General features: G+C 34.7%; 1 protein-coding gene and 1 long non-coding RNA gene across 11 annotated transcripts in view; one reads left to right on the top strand and one right to left on the bottom strand.

Moving 5' to 3' along the window:
- CEP170 (centrosomal protein 170) overlaps positions 1–15,315 on the top strand; it is a 127,909-nt gene that overhangs the window by 20,712 nt on the left and 91,882 nt on the right. For all 10 annotated transcript variants that reach the window (XM_079106088.1, XM_079106089.1, XM_079106085.1 and 7 more), the window contains exon 2: positions 9,546–9,691. In XM_079106088.1, the coding sequence (XP_078962214.1) occupies positions 9,587–9,691 (105 nt within the window). In that variant the 5' untranslated portion in view covers positions 9,546–9,586. The remainder of the gene's footprint in view (positions 1–9,545; positions 9,692–15,315) is intronic.
- On the bottom strand, positions 3,317–6,782 carry LOC306641234. Its single transcript, XR_013758082.1, has 3 exons — positions 6,606–6,782; positions 6,215–6,377; positions 3,317–3,801 (listed from the first exon to the last, which is right to left on the bottom strand). It is a non-coding gene; the product is annotated as an uncharacterized lncRNA (long non-coding RNA).

Genomic DNA, 15,315 nt, shown 5'->3' with positions numbered 1-15,315 from the left:
TTCATAGTTTGGCGCTTATGAATTAGGCTACTATAAACCTGAGTATGCTTGTATCACTGTGGCATGATGACTTTAATTCTTTAGGATAAATACCAAGGAGTGGTATAGCTGGGTCATATGGTGGTTCTATGCCCAGACTTTTTGAGGAACCTCCATTCTGATTTCCATAATGGTTGTATTAATTTACAATACCTCTAACAGTGTAAACGTGGTCATTTTTTTTCCCATGTGCTCTCTAGCATTTGTTATTATTTGTATTCTGGATGACAGCCATTCTGACTGGTGTGAGATAAAATTTCAGTGTCATTTTCATTTGTATTTCCCTAATTGCTAATGATGTTGAACATTTTTTTCATTTATTTATTAGCCATTTGTATTCTTTTGAGAAGTGTCTATTTAATTCACTTTCCTGTTTATTAATTGGGTTATTTGGTTTTTGGTGTTAAGTTTTTTGAGTTCTTTATAAATTCTCAATATCAATCCTCTGTTAGAAGAGTAGCTAGCAAAGATTTTCTCCTACTTATTCTTGGGATATTTTTTGCACTTTAGGAATCCTATTGAGAAAGTTATTTCCTGTGCCTATATGTTGGAGTGTTGACCTTATGTTTTATTCTAGGTGATGTATCGTTTCTAGGCTAATTCCTATGTCTTTTATCCATTTTGAGTTGATTTTTGTACAAGGTTCTAGTTTTATTTTTCTACATATGTATTTCCAATTTTCCCAGCACCATTTGTTAAAAAGACTGTCTTCTCCAGTATATATTTTAGCACCTTGATACAGTACCTTTTTGATGATATAGGATATATAACTTGTATTCATGGGGCAAGTTAGGCAGTGGGCTAGATGGAGGGGAGGATACAAGATTTCATCATACTATGAAGAACTGTTCCCTATTAAAACATGAATTACTGGAATTTTCTGCAGTCAAACTGCAGGTAAACAAAACCTTTGTAAAGTGAAACCTTAGAAAGGGTAAACTACTGAATACTTTACCATGAAATTTATCAAAACTATATGACAGTAATTTCAAGTACGTTCACATTGTGAAACCAACACCCCTATTTCTAGAATTTTTCATCTTCCCAAACAGAAACACTCTACTCTTTAAACAATAACTGTCTATCCCCTTCCTGCTGTATTCAATTGTAACCTTTATTATACTTGCTCTCTCAGTGAATTTCCCTACTTTTGGTGCCTCATGTAAGTGGAATTATGTAATATTTGTCTTTTTATACCTGGCTTTTTTCACTTAGCACAATGTTTGTTTTCAGTGTTATCCAAGTTTAGCCTGTATCAGAGTTTCATTTCCTTTTATGATCAAATAATATCCCATTACACATATATGCCATATTTTGTTTATAGTTATGAACATTGGTGTAACAACATCTGTTTGCCTCTGTGCTTTTAGTTCTTTTGTGTATAGAACTAGAAGTGGAATTGCAGGATCACATATAAATTGTGTTTTCAATTTTTGAGAAACCACAGTGACTGCACCATTTTGCATCTTCACCATTAATTAACAAGAGTTCTTTTTCCATATTCTTGCCAATACTTGTCATTTCCCCCACCTTTCCCCCGCCCCATACTGGGAATTGAACCTAGGAGCCTTAGGCATACTAAGCAAGCACTCTACCACTGAGCTACATCCCCAGCCCTGTTTTATTTTTTTCAGAGCAGCCATCTTAATACTTATTAAGATGGTCTTTCACTGTGGTTTTGTTTTGCATTTCTCTAATGATTAATATTCTAGATATTAATTCCTTGTCAAATAAATTATTTGCAAATATTTTATCACCTGAGAGTTGTCTTTTGATTGTCTTGATAGTGTCTGTTGTTTCATAAAAGTTTTTAATTTTTGTAGAGTCCTATTTATCTTTATTTTCTTTTGTTGCCTGTGCTTTGGTGTCATCTTTAAGAAACCATTGCCAGGACTGGGACTATAGCTCAGTGACAGAGTGCTTACCTTGCGTGTGTGAGGCACTTGGTTCAATCCTCAGCACCATACAAAAATAAATAAATAAATAAAGATATTGTGTTCATCTACAACTTAAATTTTTTTTTAAAAAAGAAACCATTGCCAAATACAAGCTCATGCAGATTTTCTCTGATTTTTTTTAAAAATTGTGAGTTTTATTATTTAGCTTTAGCTTTATGTTTAGTTCTTTGATCCTTTTTGACTTTTGAAGGTAAAGGGTGTACCTTCAGTCTTTAGCATGACTATAGCTACTTTTCTTAACACTTTGTTTAAATGACCAGCCTTTGCCCTTTTAAGTGGTGTTTGTACCTTTGTTGAAAATCAGTCAGTGAGGGTTTATTTCTGGGCTTTTTATTACTTTGTTTTATGTCTGTTCTTAAAATAGTCTGCACTATTGTAGGTTTGTTTTGTTTTTGTTTTGTAGAAATGTTTAGGGAACCAGGAAAAGTAAGTTTTCAACTATTTCTTTTCAAGACTGTTTTGATTATTAAGGATTCCTTGAGATTCTATTTGAATTTTTGGATTAATTTTTCTAGGTCTGAAGACAGTACTGTTGATATTTTGGTAGGGATTGCATTCAATCTATAGATTTCTTTGAGTAGATTTTTCATTTATTAGTTCATTTGTGCTATTATAACAGCACTTACGTTTATTAGCTCTAAATAATTTTTTCCTATAGAATCTTTAGGATTTTCTACATATAAGATCATATCATCTGTGAATAGAATTATTTATTTCTTCCTATCCAAATTGGATTTATTTTCCTTTATTGACTAATTGCTAAGACTAGGACCTTTATTTCTGTGTTAAGTAAAAGTGCTTAAAACAGGCCTGCTTGTCTTATTCCTGGTGTGAGTGATAAATTTTCAGTCTTTCATAATTGAGTATTATGTTAGCTGTGGGCTTTCCATACATGCCCTGAATCATGTTGGGGAAGTTCCCTTTTGTATATTGTTTATTGATTGTTTTTTAACATTAAGGCTTTGAATATTATCAAATGCTTCTTCTGCATCCATTGAGATCATCATGTTTTATGTATTATATTTTTATTGATTTTCTTTTTTTATTCTTTTTAGATATACATGACAGTAGAGTGTATTCTGACATATTATAAATACATGGAATATAACTTCCCATTCTTATGGTTATACGTGATGTGTCATCACACTGGTCATCTATTCATATATGAAAGTTGTGTCCAATTCATTCTACTGTCTTTCCTATTCCCATCCCTGCTCCCTTCCCTTCAGTCCCCTTTGTCTAATCCAGTGAACTTCTGTTCTTCCTTTCTTGCTGCTTATTGTGTATTAATATCTGCATATGAGAGAGAACATTTGGCCTTTTTTTTGGCTTATTTCGCTTAGCATAATGGTCTCCATTTCCATCCATTTACCAGCAAATGCCATAAATTTCGTTGTTCTTATGGATGAGTCATATTCCATTGTGTTTATATGCCGTATTTTCTTTATCTGTTCTTCTGTTGAAGGGCACCTAGGTTAGTTCTGTTGTTTAATTTTGAATTGAGCTGCTATAAACATTGACGTGGCTGCATCACTGTAGTGTGTTGATTTTAAGACCTTTGGGTATACGCTGAGGAGTGATATAACCGGGTCATATGGTGGTTCCATTCCAGGTTTTCTGAGGAATCTCCATACTGCTTTCCAGAGTGATATCATCAATTTGCAGTCCCACTTACAAAGTATGAGTGTACCTTTTTCCCCACATCCTCACTAACATTTATTATTGCTTGTTTTCTTGATAATTGCCATTCCTTCTGGAATGAGATGGAATCTCAGTATAGTTTTTATTTGCATTTCTTTAATTGCTAGAGATGTTGAACATTTTTTCATATATTTGTTGACTGATCATATTTCTTCTTCTGGGAAGTGTCTGTTCAATTCCTTTGCCTGGGTTATTTGCATTTTTATTGTTAAGTTTTCCGAGTTCTTTATATTTCCAAGAGATTAATGCTCTATATGAGGTACAGTTGGCAAAGATCTTTTCCCATTCTTTAGGCTCTCTCTTCACCTTCTCAATTGCTTCCTTTGCTGTGAAGTTTTGTAGTTTGATAGCATCCCATTTATTGATTCTTGATTCTTACTTCTTATGCTTTAGGAGTCTTATTGAGGAATTTTGCTCCTAAACTGACATCATGGAGAATTGGGCCTATTTCTAGTAGGCACAGGATCTCTGGTCTAATGTCTACGTCCTTGATCCACTTTGAGTTGAATTTTTGTGCAGGGTGAGAGATAGGGGTTCAATTTCATTCTACTTCATATGGATTTCCAGTTTTCCCAGCACCATTTGTTGAAGAAACTATCTTTCCTCCAATGTATGTTTTATCTTTCCTCCAATGTATGTTTTTGGTGCCTTTGTCTAGTATGAAGTAACTACTTTTTTCAATTTAAATTTATTTTTTAAATTATACATAACAACATAATAATCATCCATATGTATGGCTACTATGTGTTATTTTACTACATGACTATATTGTATAATGTTGAAATTATGTTAAATATTTATTATCTTTTTTGGTGAAAATCTCCAAAATCCTTTCTTCTAGCTTTTATGATGTATAGTAAATTATCATATCTATCGTCATCTTATGCAGTAGCACACCAGAACTTCTGACTCCTAACTGTACCATAATACCCATTGTACAATCATTCTTCAACCATCCCTTTCCTACCACTCTACCCAGCCTCTGGTATCCATTTTTCTACTCTCAACTTCTATGAAATTAACTTTTTCACATTTTACATGAAAACTTGTGGTACTTGTCTTTCTCTGCCTGACTTATTTCACTTCACATGATGATCTCTAGTTACATTCATATTGTGAATAACAGGATTTCATTCTTTTATGTTTGAATAGTATTCCATGTTGTATATATACTGTGTTTATCCATTCATCAGTTAATGGATACTTAAGTTGTTTTCATTTCTTGGCTAGCTGTTGTGCTAAGTGCTGCAGTAATGGTAGGTATGCAGATGTCTTTGACTTACTGATTTCATTTCCTTTGTATGTGTGTGTGTATATATATATATATATATATATATATAGAGAGAGAGAGAGAGAGAGAGTGAGATTTCTGGATCATATGGTAGTTTTAATTTGTTTTAAAGAAACTTTCACATTGTTTTCCATAATAGATCTCCTAATTTACATTCCTACTAACAGCATACACTTGTTACTTTTGTCTTTTTGATAATAACCATTCTTAAGAGGTGGTACTTCATTGTCGTATTGATTTGCATTTCCCTGATGAGTATTGAAACTGAGCATTTTTTTGGCCACTGGTGGTTGGGGATCAAACCCAGGTCCTTGCATATGCTAGGCAAGTATTCTACCACTGAGCTACATCCCCAGCCCATTTTAAAGTTGGCTTATTTATTCTTTTGCTGTAGAGATTTGGGAATTCTTTATATATTCTGGATATTAACCCCATGTGAGAAATAGAGTTTGTGGATATTTTTCCCATTTAGTAGGTTGCCTCTTCATTCCGTTTATTTCCTTTGCTGAGCAGAATCTTTTTAGTTTAATGTAATCCTATCTTTTTGATCTTGTTTCCCGTGCTTGTGGTCTTATTCAAAAAACTTTATCCATTCCAGTGTCCTGAAGTGTTTCCCTGTGTTTTCTTCTAGTAATTTCATATTTTCAGGTCTCACATTTAATTTTTTAATTCATTTAGAGCTGGTTTTTGTAACTAAAGAGAGGGTTCTAATTTCATTTTTCTACATGTGCTATCCAATTTTCCCAGCACCACTTATTGAAAAGACTGTTTTCCACTGTCTGCTCGTGATATCTTTGTCAAAAATCACTTGGTTATAAATGTGTCGATTTACTTCTAGGCTTTCTCTTCTGTTCCATTGATCTCTGTGACTGACTGTTTGCAAATACCATGCTGTTTTGATGACTACAACTTTGTAGTATGTTTTGAAATTGGGTAGTTTAGTGTCTCCAGATTTTTATTCTCTTTATTTAAGATGGTTCTTACTATTTGCAGGTTTTTGATGGTTCCCTACACGTTTTTGGAGTTTTTAATATAGTCTTAAGAAGAAATGTCATTGGTATTCTGATAAGGATTGCATTGAATCTTGTACATTTTTTTCGGTAATATGGACATTTACATTAGAAATTCTTCAGTTCATGAATACAGTATGTCTTTTTTTGTATTCTCTTCACAGTGTTTTCTCTTTCATCACTGTTTTATAATTTTCTTTGTAGCAACTTTTCACTTTTTTGGCTACATTTATTAGGTATTTTTGTAGCTATTTTTTATAAGTGAGTTTACATTCTTGATTTCTAGTTCAGACCATTTACTATATTAAAATGCCACTGATATGTGTTTGTCAGTTTTGTAATACATTCATGAGTTCTGTTAGGTTTTTTTGGTGGTGTCTTTGGGGTTTTCTTCTCCAGCGGGGGGAGGGGCGTCTCGCCGGCAGCTCTACTTCACAAAGTTCCCTGCGTTCGGGGACTACCGCCCCATCCGGGACGCCTCCCCAATGGGAGAGACTCACCCGGCTGCTTTGAGTTGGTCCCAAGTCTCTCAATATTTCCTCTTTTGAATCCTGAGTCCTGGAGCAACATGAAATGCAGCCACCCTCTAGGCCGCCATCTTGAAACCTCTGGGGTTTTCTTTATAGAAGATAATGTGACCTGCAAACAGTGAATGTGGGAATTCTTGACATGATCCAAATCTGAGAAAGAGATTTGTTTAAATTTTTTTTCATCAAGGTATCCTGAATTTTATCAAATGTCTCTTCTGCATCTTCTGTTTTAATGTATGATTTATGGCTATAAGTTTCCCTGCAAACAGTGACAGCTTAACTTCCTCTTTTCCAAAATGGATGCCCTTAATTTCTTTCTCTTGTTTAATTTCCAGGCTAGGGCTTCCAGTTGAATAAAAGTGGTGAATGTGGGAATCCTTGACATGATCAAAATCTGAGAAAGAGATTTGTTTAAATTTTTTTTCATCATGGTATCCTGAATTTTATCAAATGTCTCTTCTGCATCTTCTGTTTTAATGTATGATTTATGGCTATAAGTTTTCCTGTTACCACTGCTATTCCTGCATCTTGTAAGTTTGAAAGCCCCTTAGGGGAAGGAAAGGGGGAGTACTGAGAACTGAATTAAAGTTTATATTCCATACTTTTATAATTATGTCAAATGAATCTTAATGTTATGTATAATTAGAAAGAACCAATAAAAAGAGAAAAAAGCTATACTACAATGAAATATTCTTCAATAAGAAATATACCTATACACTAAAGGAAAATCCTGTATAGAGCTATTCTACACATAGACAAAACAGATTTTGCCAAAACATGCCAGTAATTTTGAATAAAGCTAAAACAATCAAATCTTACTTCCTTTTCAGTTTACATAATTGATACGATCAATTTATGTAGAATAATTTTGTGGGGAGAGGGATACCAGAAACTGAACTCAGGGGCACTCGGCCACTGAGCCACATCCCCAGCCCTATTTTGTGTTTTATTAAAGACAGTGTCTCACTGAGTTGCTTAGCACCTCCCCATTGTCGAGGCTGACTTTGAACTCATGATCTTTTTGCCTTAGCCTCCTGAGCTGCTGGGATTATAGTTGCTGGGATTATTGGCTGCTCTGCACCCAACTGTATGTGGAATTATTAAGTCTCCCATTTACCCAAGTCCCGAATGCAAATGTTAACCTTCTGTGTACTTTCTGTCAGAATAGTTTTTAGCATTCCATTCCCTATTTCAGAATATATTCTCTCCAAATCTATCAAATTATGCTATGTGTAAGGATGAATACAACACAATGATAATGCACAATTGTTATGGTTTGGATATGAGGTGTCCCCCCAAAACTCACATGTGAGACAATGCAAGAAAGTTTGGAGGAGAAACAATTGGGTTGTACCCTTAACTGAATCAGTGAATTAATCCCTGATGGGATTAACTGAGTGGTTACTGGAGGCAGGTGGGTTGTGACTGGAGGAAGTGGTTCATTGGGGGTGTGGCTATGGGATATATATAGTTTGTATCTGTCCAGTGGAGAGCTCGCTCTGCTTTTTGATCATCATGTGAGCTGCTTCCCTTCTGCCACACTCTTGCACCATGATGTCCTGCCTCACCTTGAAACCCAAGGAATGGAGCCTGCTGTTTGTGGAATGAGAACTCTGAAACTGTGTGAGCCCCCAAATAAACATTTCCTACCCTGAAATTGTCAGATCCAGTCAGATCTTTTAGTCACAGTACCAAAATGCTGACTAACAACAATTTAAAATAATAATAATAATAATAATAATAATAATAATAATAATAATAGAAGATTAATAGAGCAGAGCAAGTCAGGAGTAAGAGGGGAGGGAAAGGAATGAAAGGTACTGATTAACTTATGTGCAGATATAAATATGGCATAATGAATCCCACTATTATGTACATTTATATAAACTAACAGAAAAACATTAAAAAGAACATACTCTCCCTGGATCAATAGAGAATAAAAATTGTACCAGAGAAAAATTACTGATCTTCTGCATATAGTATATAACTTGCATACTGCATTTTCAAGGAAGAACAGTTTAAAACTGCTACATAAATGAGGCCAATAGTTATGTACTCATTCTAGGGTACTAAAAAAGAAAAAAACAGACATGTTAAAAGGAACCATTCATAGGTAATACCTTTATTTGTACAGTATTGCTGATTTCTGATGTTGGCATTATACTAAGATTAATATTTATATGAGGGTTATAGACCTTCATAAACTATTCTAAAAGCCTTTCAGGAGAGTTATGGTTTAGATATGAGGTTCCCCAAAAGCTTATGTCTGAGACAATGATAGAAGATTTAGAGGTAAAATGATTGAGTCATGAGAACCTTACACCAATCAGCGAATTATTCCCCAAGTAGTGGCAACTGAAGGCTGGTGAAGTGTGGCTAGAGGAGGTAGGTCATTGGGATTATGCCTTTAGGGTATACATATTGTATCTGGCAAATGGAGTTTCTCTCTGCTTCCTGGAACCATGTCCCCAGCTGTTTTCCTCTGTCACTCTTCTAATATGAGGTTTTGCCTTGCCTTGCCTTGAGCCCTGAGGAATGGAGTCTACTGAGACCTCTGAAACTGTGAGCACCAAAATAAAGTTTTCCTCACAATTGTTCTTGTCAAGCCTTTTGGTTGCAGCAATGAAAAAGCTGACTAAAACAAGTTTAAATGTTTATTAGTTGACCACCTACTTAATGGCCCTTCTCTCTACCCCTCACCCTCCAACTGCTGCCCTCTTTAAGAGACAATGATCTGACTGTGTTTGCCAGGTTGGTTTTGAACTCTTGGGCTCAAGCAATCTTCCTGTCTTAATCTCCTGACCATCTGAGACTACATACTTGTCCCTCCAGGCCTGGCTTAATTTCTGTTTTTAATTCAACTCTTCGTGGAGTTTGTGGGCTTACTTCACTGATGAAAATTTGGTATGTATTATTTATGAATGCAGTTCTATTCTTAGGCTTATATATAGGCTTTGGTGAATAGATACTAAAGCTAAAAATATCTAAATGTGTGTTTTTCTTCATGTCTCTGCAGGATGACGTAGCTTTGCCAAAGACTCAGAAGCTAAGCAGAAAATGAGCTTAACATCCTGGTTTTTGGTGAGCAGTGGAGGCACTCGCCACAGGCTGCCACGAGAAATGATTTTTGTTGGAAGAGATGACTGTGAGCTTATGTTGCAGGTAATTGTGTCAGCCTTTACTATATGTGTCTACTCAGAACTTGAAATTAGCATAAAATATTTTCCTACTCTATTTTAGAGAACAATAGTATTTAGATTTGAACTTTCTCGCTCTCTCAACTCTAGCTATCAGTACAATTATTTTTTCACCATCGAATTATCTAAAAATAAGTTCTAAATCTTGAGGATTTTATTTTGAAAACTGAGCTCAAAATAGTTTATTTCTAAGTAGAAGGTTTCATATTATACACTTTAAAAATAAGACTTGTAAATAATTTGTAAAATTAACCTACCTAACCTAGTAAATCTGAATTTTAATCATGCATATTTCTGTGATACTAGTTTTACTGCTTCTTTTAAAGATGCTTATTATGATACCCACTAATAATTTTACAGATTGTTGACTTTTTAAATGTTATTTTTATATATAATTTTAACTGTTGATGAACCTTTATTTTATTCATTTATTTATGTGCAGTGCTGAGACTCAAACCCAGTGCCTCACACATGCTAGGCAAGCATTCCACCACTGAGCCACAACCCCAGCCCATGAGATTGTTGATATTTTTTAAAAATTAAGTTCTATTATGTATATTTGTTTTAAAACATGATGTGGGATACATACAGATAGTAATTAATATATCCATTCTCTCATATAGTCATAGTTCTGTTTTTATAAGGGCAACTAAAATCTACTCATTTTTTATGAATTCCATATACAGTACAGTTTAATTACCAGTAGTTCTCATATTGTGCATTAGGTCTCTAGACTTGTTTTACATGTGTACTATTTTGTATTCTCTGACCTGTCTCTTCCCATCATTTAACCCCTTTCCTCAGCCCTTGGTAACCACTGTGTTTTTTGTTTGGTGTGTGTGTGTGTGTGTGATTCCATATATGAGTAAAAGTCATGTAATATTCTTTCTGTATCTGCCTTATTTCACTTAGAATAGTATCCTCCAGACTCATCATCTGTGTTGGGACAAATGTCAAGAGCTCATTCTTTTTTATTATGTATATGTACATGAGCATGCAGATATTTTTGCAAAGTGGTGATTTCATTTCTTTTGGGCGTAAGCCCAGAAGAATTGCTGGGTCATATGGTAGTTCTAGTTTTAATTTCTTTGAATCCTCCATACTGTTTTCCATGTGGCTATAGCAGTCTACATTTCTACCAACAACATTTAGATTGCTTTTCCACATCCTTGGTAGCATCCTAAAGAATATGAGATGGTGGTCTTGGTGGTTTTGATTTACATTTCTGTAATGATTAATGATGTTGAACACCTTTTCATATATCTGTTGGCCATTTTTATGTCTTTTTTGGAAAAATGTGTATTCCAGTCTTTAGCCTGTTTTTTTTGTTTGTTTGTTTATTTTTGGTGCTGGGGATTGAACCCAGGGCCTTGTGCATGCCAAGCAAGCACTCTATCAAATAGCTATTTCCCCAGCTCGTTTTTTAATTGGGTTCTATTTCTACTTTGGGTTATATGAGTTCTTTATAAAGTTTGGACATGAACCCCTTGACAGATACATGATTTGCAAATATTTCCTAATCCGTAGGTTTCCATCTCATTTTGTTGATTGTTTACTTTGCTGTGCAGAAGACTTTTAGTTTATTGTGGTTCCATTGATTTATTTTTACTTTTGTGACCTGAGTTTTTGTTAGGATATTCAAAAAAATTATTGCCAAAGTGAATGTCCAGGAGCATCTTCCCTATATTCTCTTCTAAGAATTTTACAGTTTCTTGACTTACATTTAAGTCTGTTTGATTTTTGCATATGATGTACAGTAGGGTGTAGTTCATTCTTTTGTGTGTAGAAATCCCCTTTCCCAGCACCATTTGTTGAAGTCACTATCCTTTCCCAATTGTGTCCTATTGGTACCATTCTTAAAAACTAGTTGACCATATATGTTTAGATTTATTCCGGGCTCTCCATTCTGTTCCACTAGTCAACATATCTGTATACTATTTCCTCAGTTTTTCTTGAGCACTCACTAGCTTTTTAATATAATTGAACCCTTATATTACAAAAAAGTAAAGCGTTACTTAGGATAAGTCACGATCTGGAAGCCACAATATTAAACTGGAGTACTTTAGACTCTCCCTTCCCTTTTTTTTAAAGAGGATGTGGGATTTGGGAGAAGGTATCATTCATGTTAAAAGAATGTAGTGGAATTACTCTTCTCAGAGGGAAAGCCAAATTTGAGTTAAAAGAAGGAAGTGGGAGATAAATCATCTATGAAGAACTTTGGAACGAAGAGTAGTTTCAAGTAAGGCATACTCTGCAGAGTACAGTGCACAGCCTTGGGAAGAAGGTCTTCATAAGAAGTAAAAATCAAGAGGAAGGAGGTCTAGACTCTTGTAGAGAAGAGTATGGCAAGTGGACAGTGAATGTATAGCCTTACATTCTTAATAGAAGCTTAAGGTGACAGGAATAAAAGCCCTGTCAAAAGACTGTCTTTGTGATTTAAGATTGGATCAGCTAAGGTTTTTCCATTACTTGATGAAGTAAGCAGTTTTTGTTAAAATTTAAATTATGTTTCTGATTATTATTAAATATTTATTGAGATATCTAAATGGCCTGTGAAAATTGTAATGTACCTTCTCTCAATTTAAAGAGGAATTGTGAACATGATCATCCAGAAATAAAAATGGTTTTATTGCTTATGTGGTTAGATATCCTACATTCTCAGTTTTTCTTGACTACTTACTAGACTAGAATGTTATACAATCTTGCTTTTTGCCCTAATTCCTATTGTGGATACTGAACCACACTGATAATTTGAATAAATTTGATAACTGAAAAGATTTTGACTTTCTTTAAATTGGCTATTATTTTTTAAGAGTTACACGGGTGAATTCAGAAGACTATTCTTGAAAAATTGCCACTTTATTTGTTCAGTAAAGAAGTCTTTTTTTTCCTGATCCTCCATCACATCTCCCTCACTTCATAACATCCAGAGTTGGAAAGCTATCTTGACTCGGTGGCCTCTGTTGTTCTCTTATGTGTTAAGTGTTTTCTATTGTGTAGGTGTTCGTTTATTTACTATCATAGTAAGAAATGGTAGAACAGAGTGCAGAGTTCCAGGTTTCAAGCTAGTTTTGAGCTTTGTGAAGAAAGTATTCCTAACTGATTTCCTCTCAACCATTTTTTCCTCAAAAAGTTATTTTTATCTCGATCCATGTTTGACCACTCCCTGCTGTCATCCCCTGGCTCTGTGAGTAGCTTCTTAGATCCTTTATTCCCACATCTAACAATAGCTTTAAACTTTCCCTGGGAATTTTCCTTTTGTCAACTATAATTAAAATTTCTTGGGCTGGGGATATAGCTCAGTTGTCTATATCCCTGCCTCACAAGCACAAGGCCCTGGGTTCAATCCCTAGCACTGCAAAAAAAAAAAATAAAAAAATTTCTTCCCTTGAATTTCAATATAGCATTCTAAGAACTTCTACTGTTTCTGTGTACTCTCTTCTTCAGAGAGAGATTCTTTGTGATGATTTGGTCTATTTATTTACATCCTAGCCTATATTTATTAGTCCTTTCTCTGTACCTATAATAAAATATAAATAAAATAAAATATCTGAAATTGGGTAATGAATAGAGAAAAGAAACTTATTTAGCTCACAGTTTTGGAGGTTCAAGAGCATGATCCTGATACTTACTTGGCTCTGGTGAGGGCCATTAACAGAGGAGTACACAAGAGAGAAGGAGAGATCACATGGTGAAAAAGGAAGCCAGAGAACAAGGAGAAGCCACTCTTGCTCTTTTATAACACCCTACTCTCATGGCGAAGTAACTGAGATCCCACAAGAACTACTTAATCTCATTTGATGGTGATGTTCTAATGACCCAGTCAGTCTCCCAGTATAGGAAGCCTTGGGGAACACACTCAAGCCATACCCAAACCATTGCACTGCATATACTTAAACTCTCACTCCTCTTAAAACGTTTATAGGGTTAAAACGTAGGCTAGATCAAGTTCTTCAATCTAGTAAGGTGAAATTATTTTGTTGGATGGTACTTCATTGCTTCTTATCACCGTAAGAACTGAATTTAGCACTTTATTAGTTTACATAGAGCAAAATTTTAAAATACAACAATGAAAACTAAATTGAGGTTTGGATGGTTTTTAGATTTAAGTTGTTTTACTCTGGTTATCTATAAATAGGAACATTTTATAGTTAATTGTAGTTTGCCATAATATGTGTTTTTTTAACTAAACTGTAGGGAAGTAGCAGTAAGACCACTATTCATAGAATTTCTTTTAATTCTAAAATTACATATTTGTTCTAGAGCATTGGGATTTTAGAGAAAACCTAACCAAGCCAAAATGTACCTTTAAAGCTTTCAAGAACAAGCATGTATGATGAATATGTACATTTTCCTGACAGGTTGTTTTAGATAACATTCTTAAAGATAATTTAATACAGAGTTTTATATTCTAAAAAGAAAGACTAAAACTGGTTCAATATCGAGTGGTAAGCCAACTGAGGAAGGGACTTTTTAAATTTTATTACAAAATGGTTATAAAAGGGTATCATTTTCAATTAAGATTTACCTTTGATTGTTATTTTAATCAACTTCTGACTTCATTTTTTAAAATCTTGGCTAGAAGTTAGACTATTGTTTGCTGTAGTTGAGGTAGTAGAGGCTAACATTTTCTGTAATGTTTAGTTTTTGCCTCCCTTGTTGTCTTTGAGTTTTCAGACACTTCTTGTTAGAATCTGAACTTTGCAGTTGTTTTGTTGTAATCCTTTTTTCTTTTCCATTTGTAAACAAATGGTGTACAACTTGTTACTCTGGTTGTACATGAAGTAGAGGTGTACTATTTGTATAATCATACATTTATAGAAGTTAATGATGTTTGATTCATTCTGTTATTTTTCCTTTCCCCCACCCCTCTCACCCCACTTTTCCCTCTATAAACTCCCTCCTTCCTCCATTTTTGCCTCCCTCCCCCCCCCCCATTATGTATCATCATCCGCTTATCAGAGGAAATCATTCATTCTTTGGTTTTTTGGAATTGGCTTATCTCACTTAGCATGATATTCTCCAACTTCATCCATTTGCCTGCAAATGCCATAATTTTATCCTTCTTTATGGCAGAGTAATATTCCATTGTATATATATATACCACAGTTTCTTTATCCATTCATCAATTGAAGGGCATCTAGGTTGGTTCCACAATCCGGCTGTTGTGCATTGAGCAGCTATGAACATTGATGTGGCTGCATGTCTGTAGTATGCTGATTTTAAGTCCTTTGGGTATAGGCCAAGGAGTGGGATAGCTGGGTCAGATGGTGGTTCCATTCTAAGTTTTCTAAGGAATCTCCACACTGCTTTCCAGAGTGACTGCACTAATTTGCAATACTTCTTAATTTTTATAAGTGTGTTTTTGAATCCCTGTTGAAGTGATGCCAAGGTTTGGAGGGAGGGGAAGGGGAGGCATTCTATAATGCTATGATTAGCTTTTAGTCTTTGAGTGAGGTTGTGATCTTTTCTCTGCATCCTAATGTGAAATAGAAAAGATAGAGGGAATTTGGAGTTGGGTATTTCCATCCTCCTATGCTGATTAGACTCTGATAAAATAGTTCTTTCCTTGAGCATAGGGTTTTGATT

This window comes from Sciurus vulgaris (genome assembly GCF_902686455.1).
Source record: "Sciurus vulgaris genome assembly, chromosome: 12".
NCBI lineage: Eukaryota > Metazoa > Chordata > Mammalia > Rodentia > Sciuridae > Sciurus > Sciurus vulgaris.
Note: the sequence above shows the minus strand (reverse complement) of the source record. Positions and strands in the feature narration are given on the sequence as shown.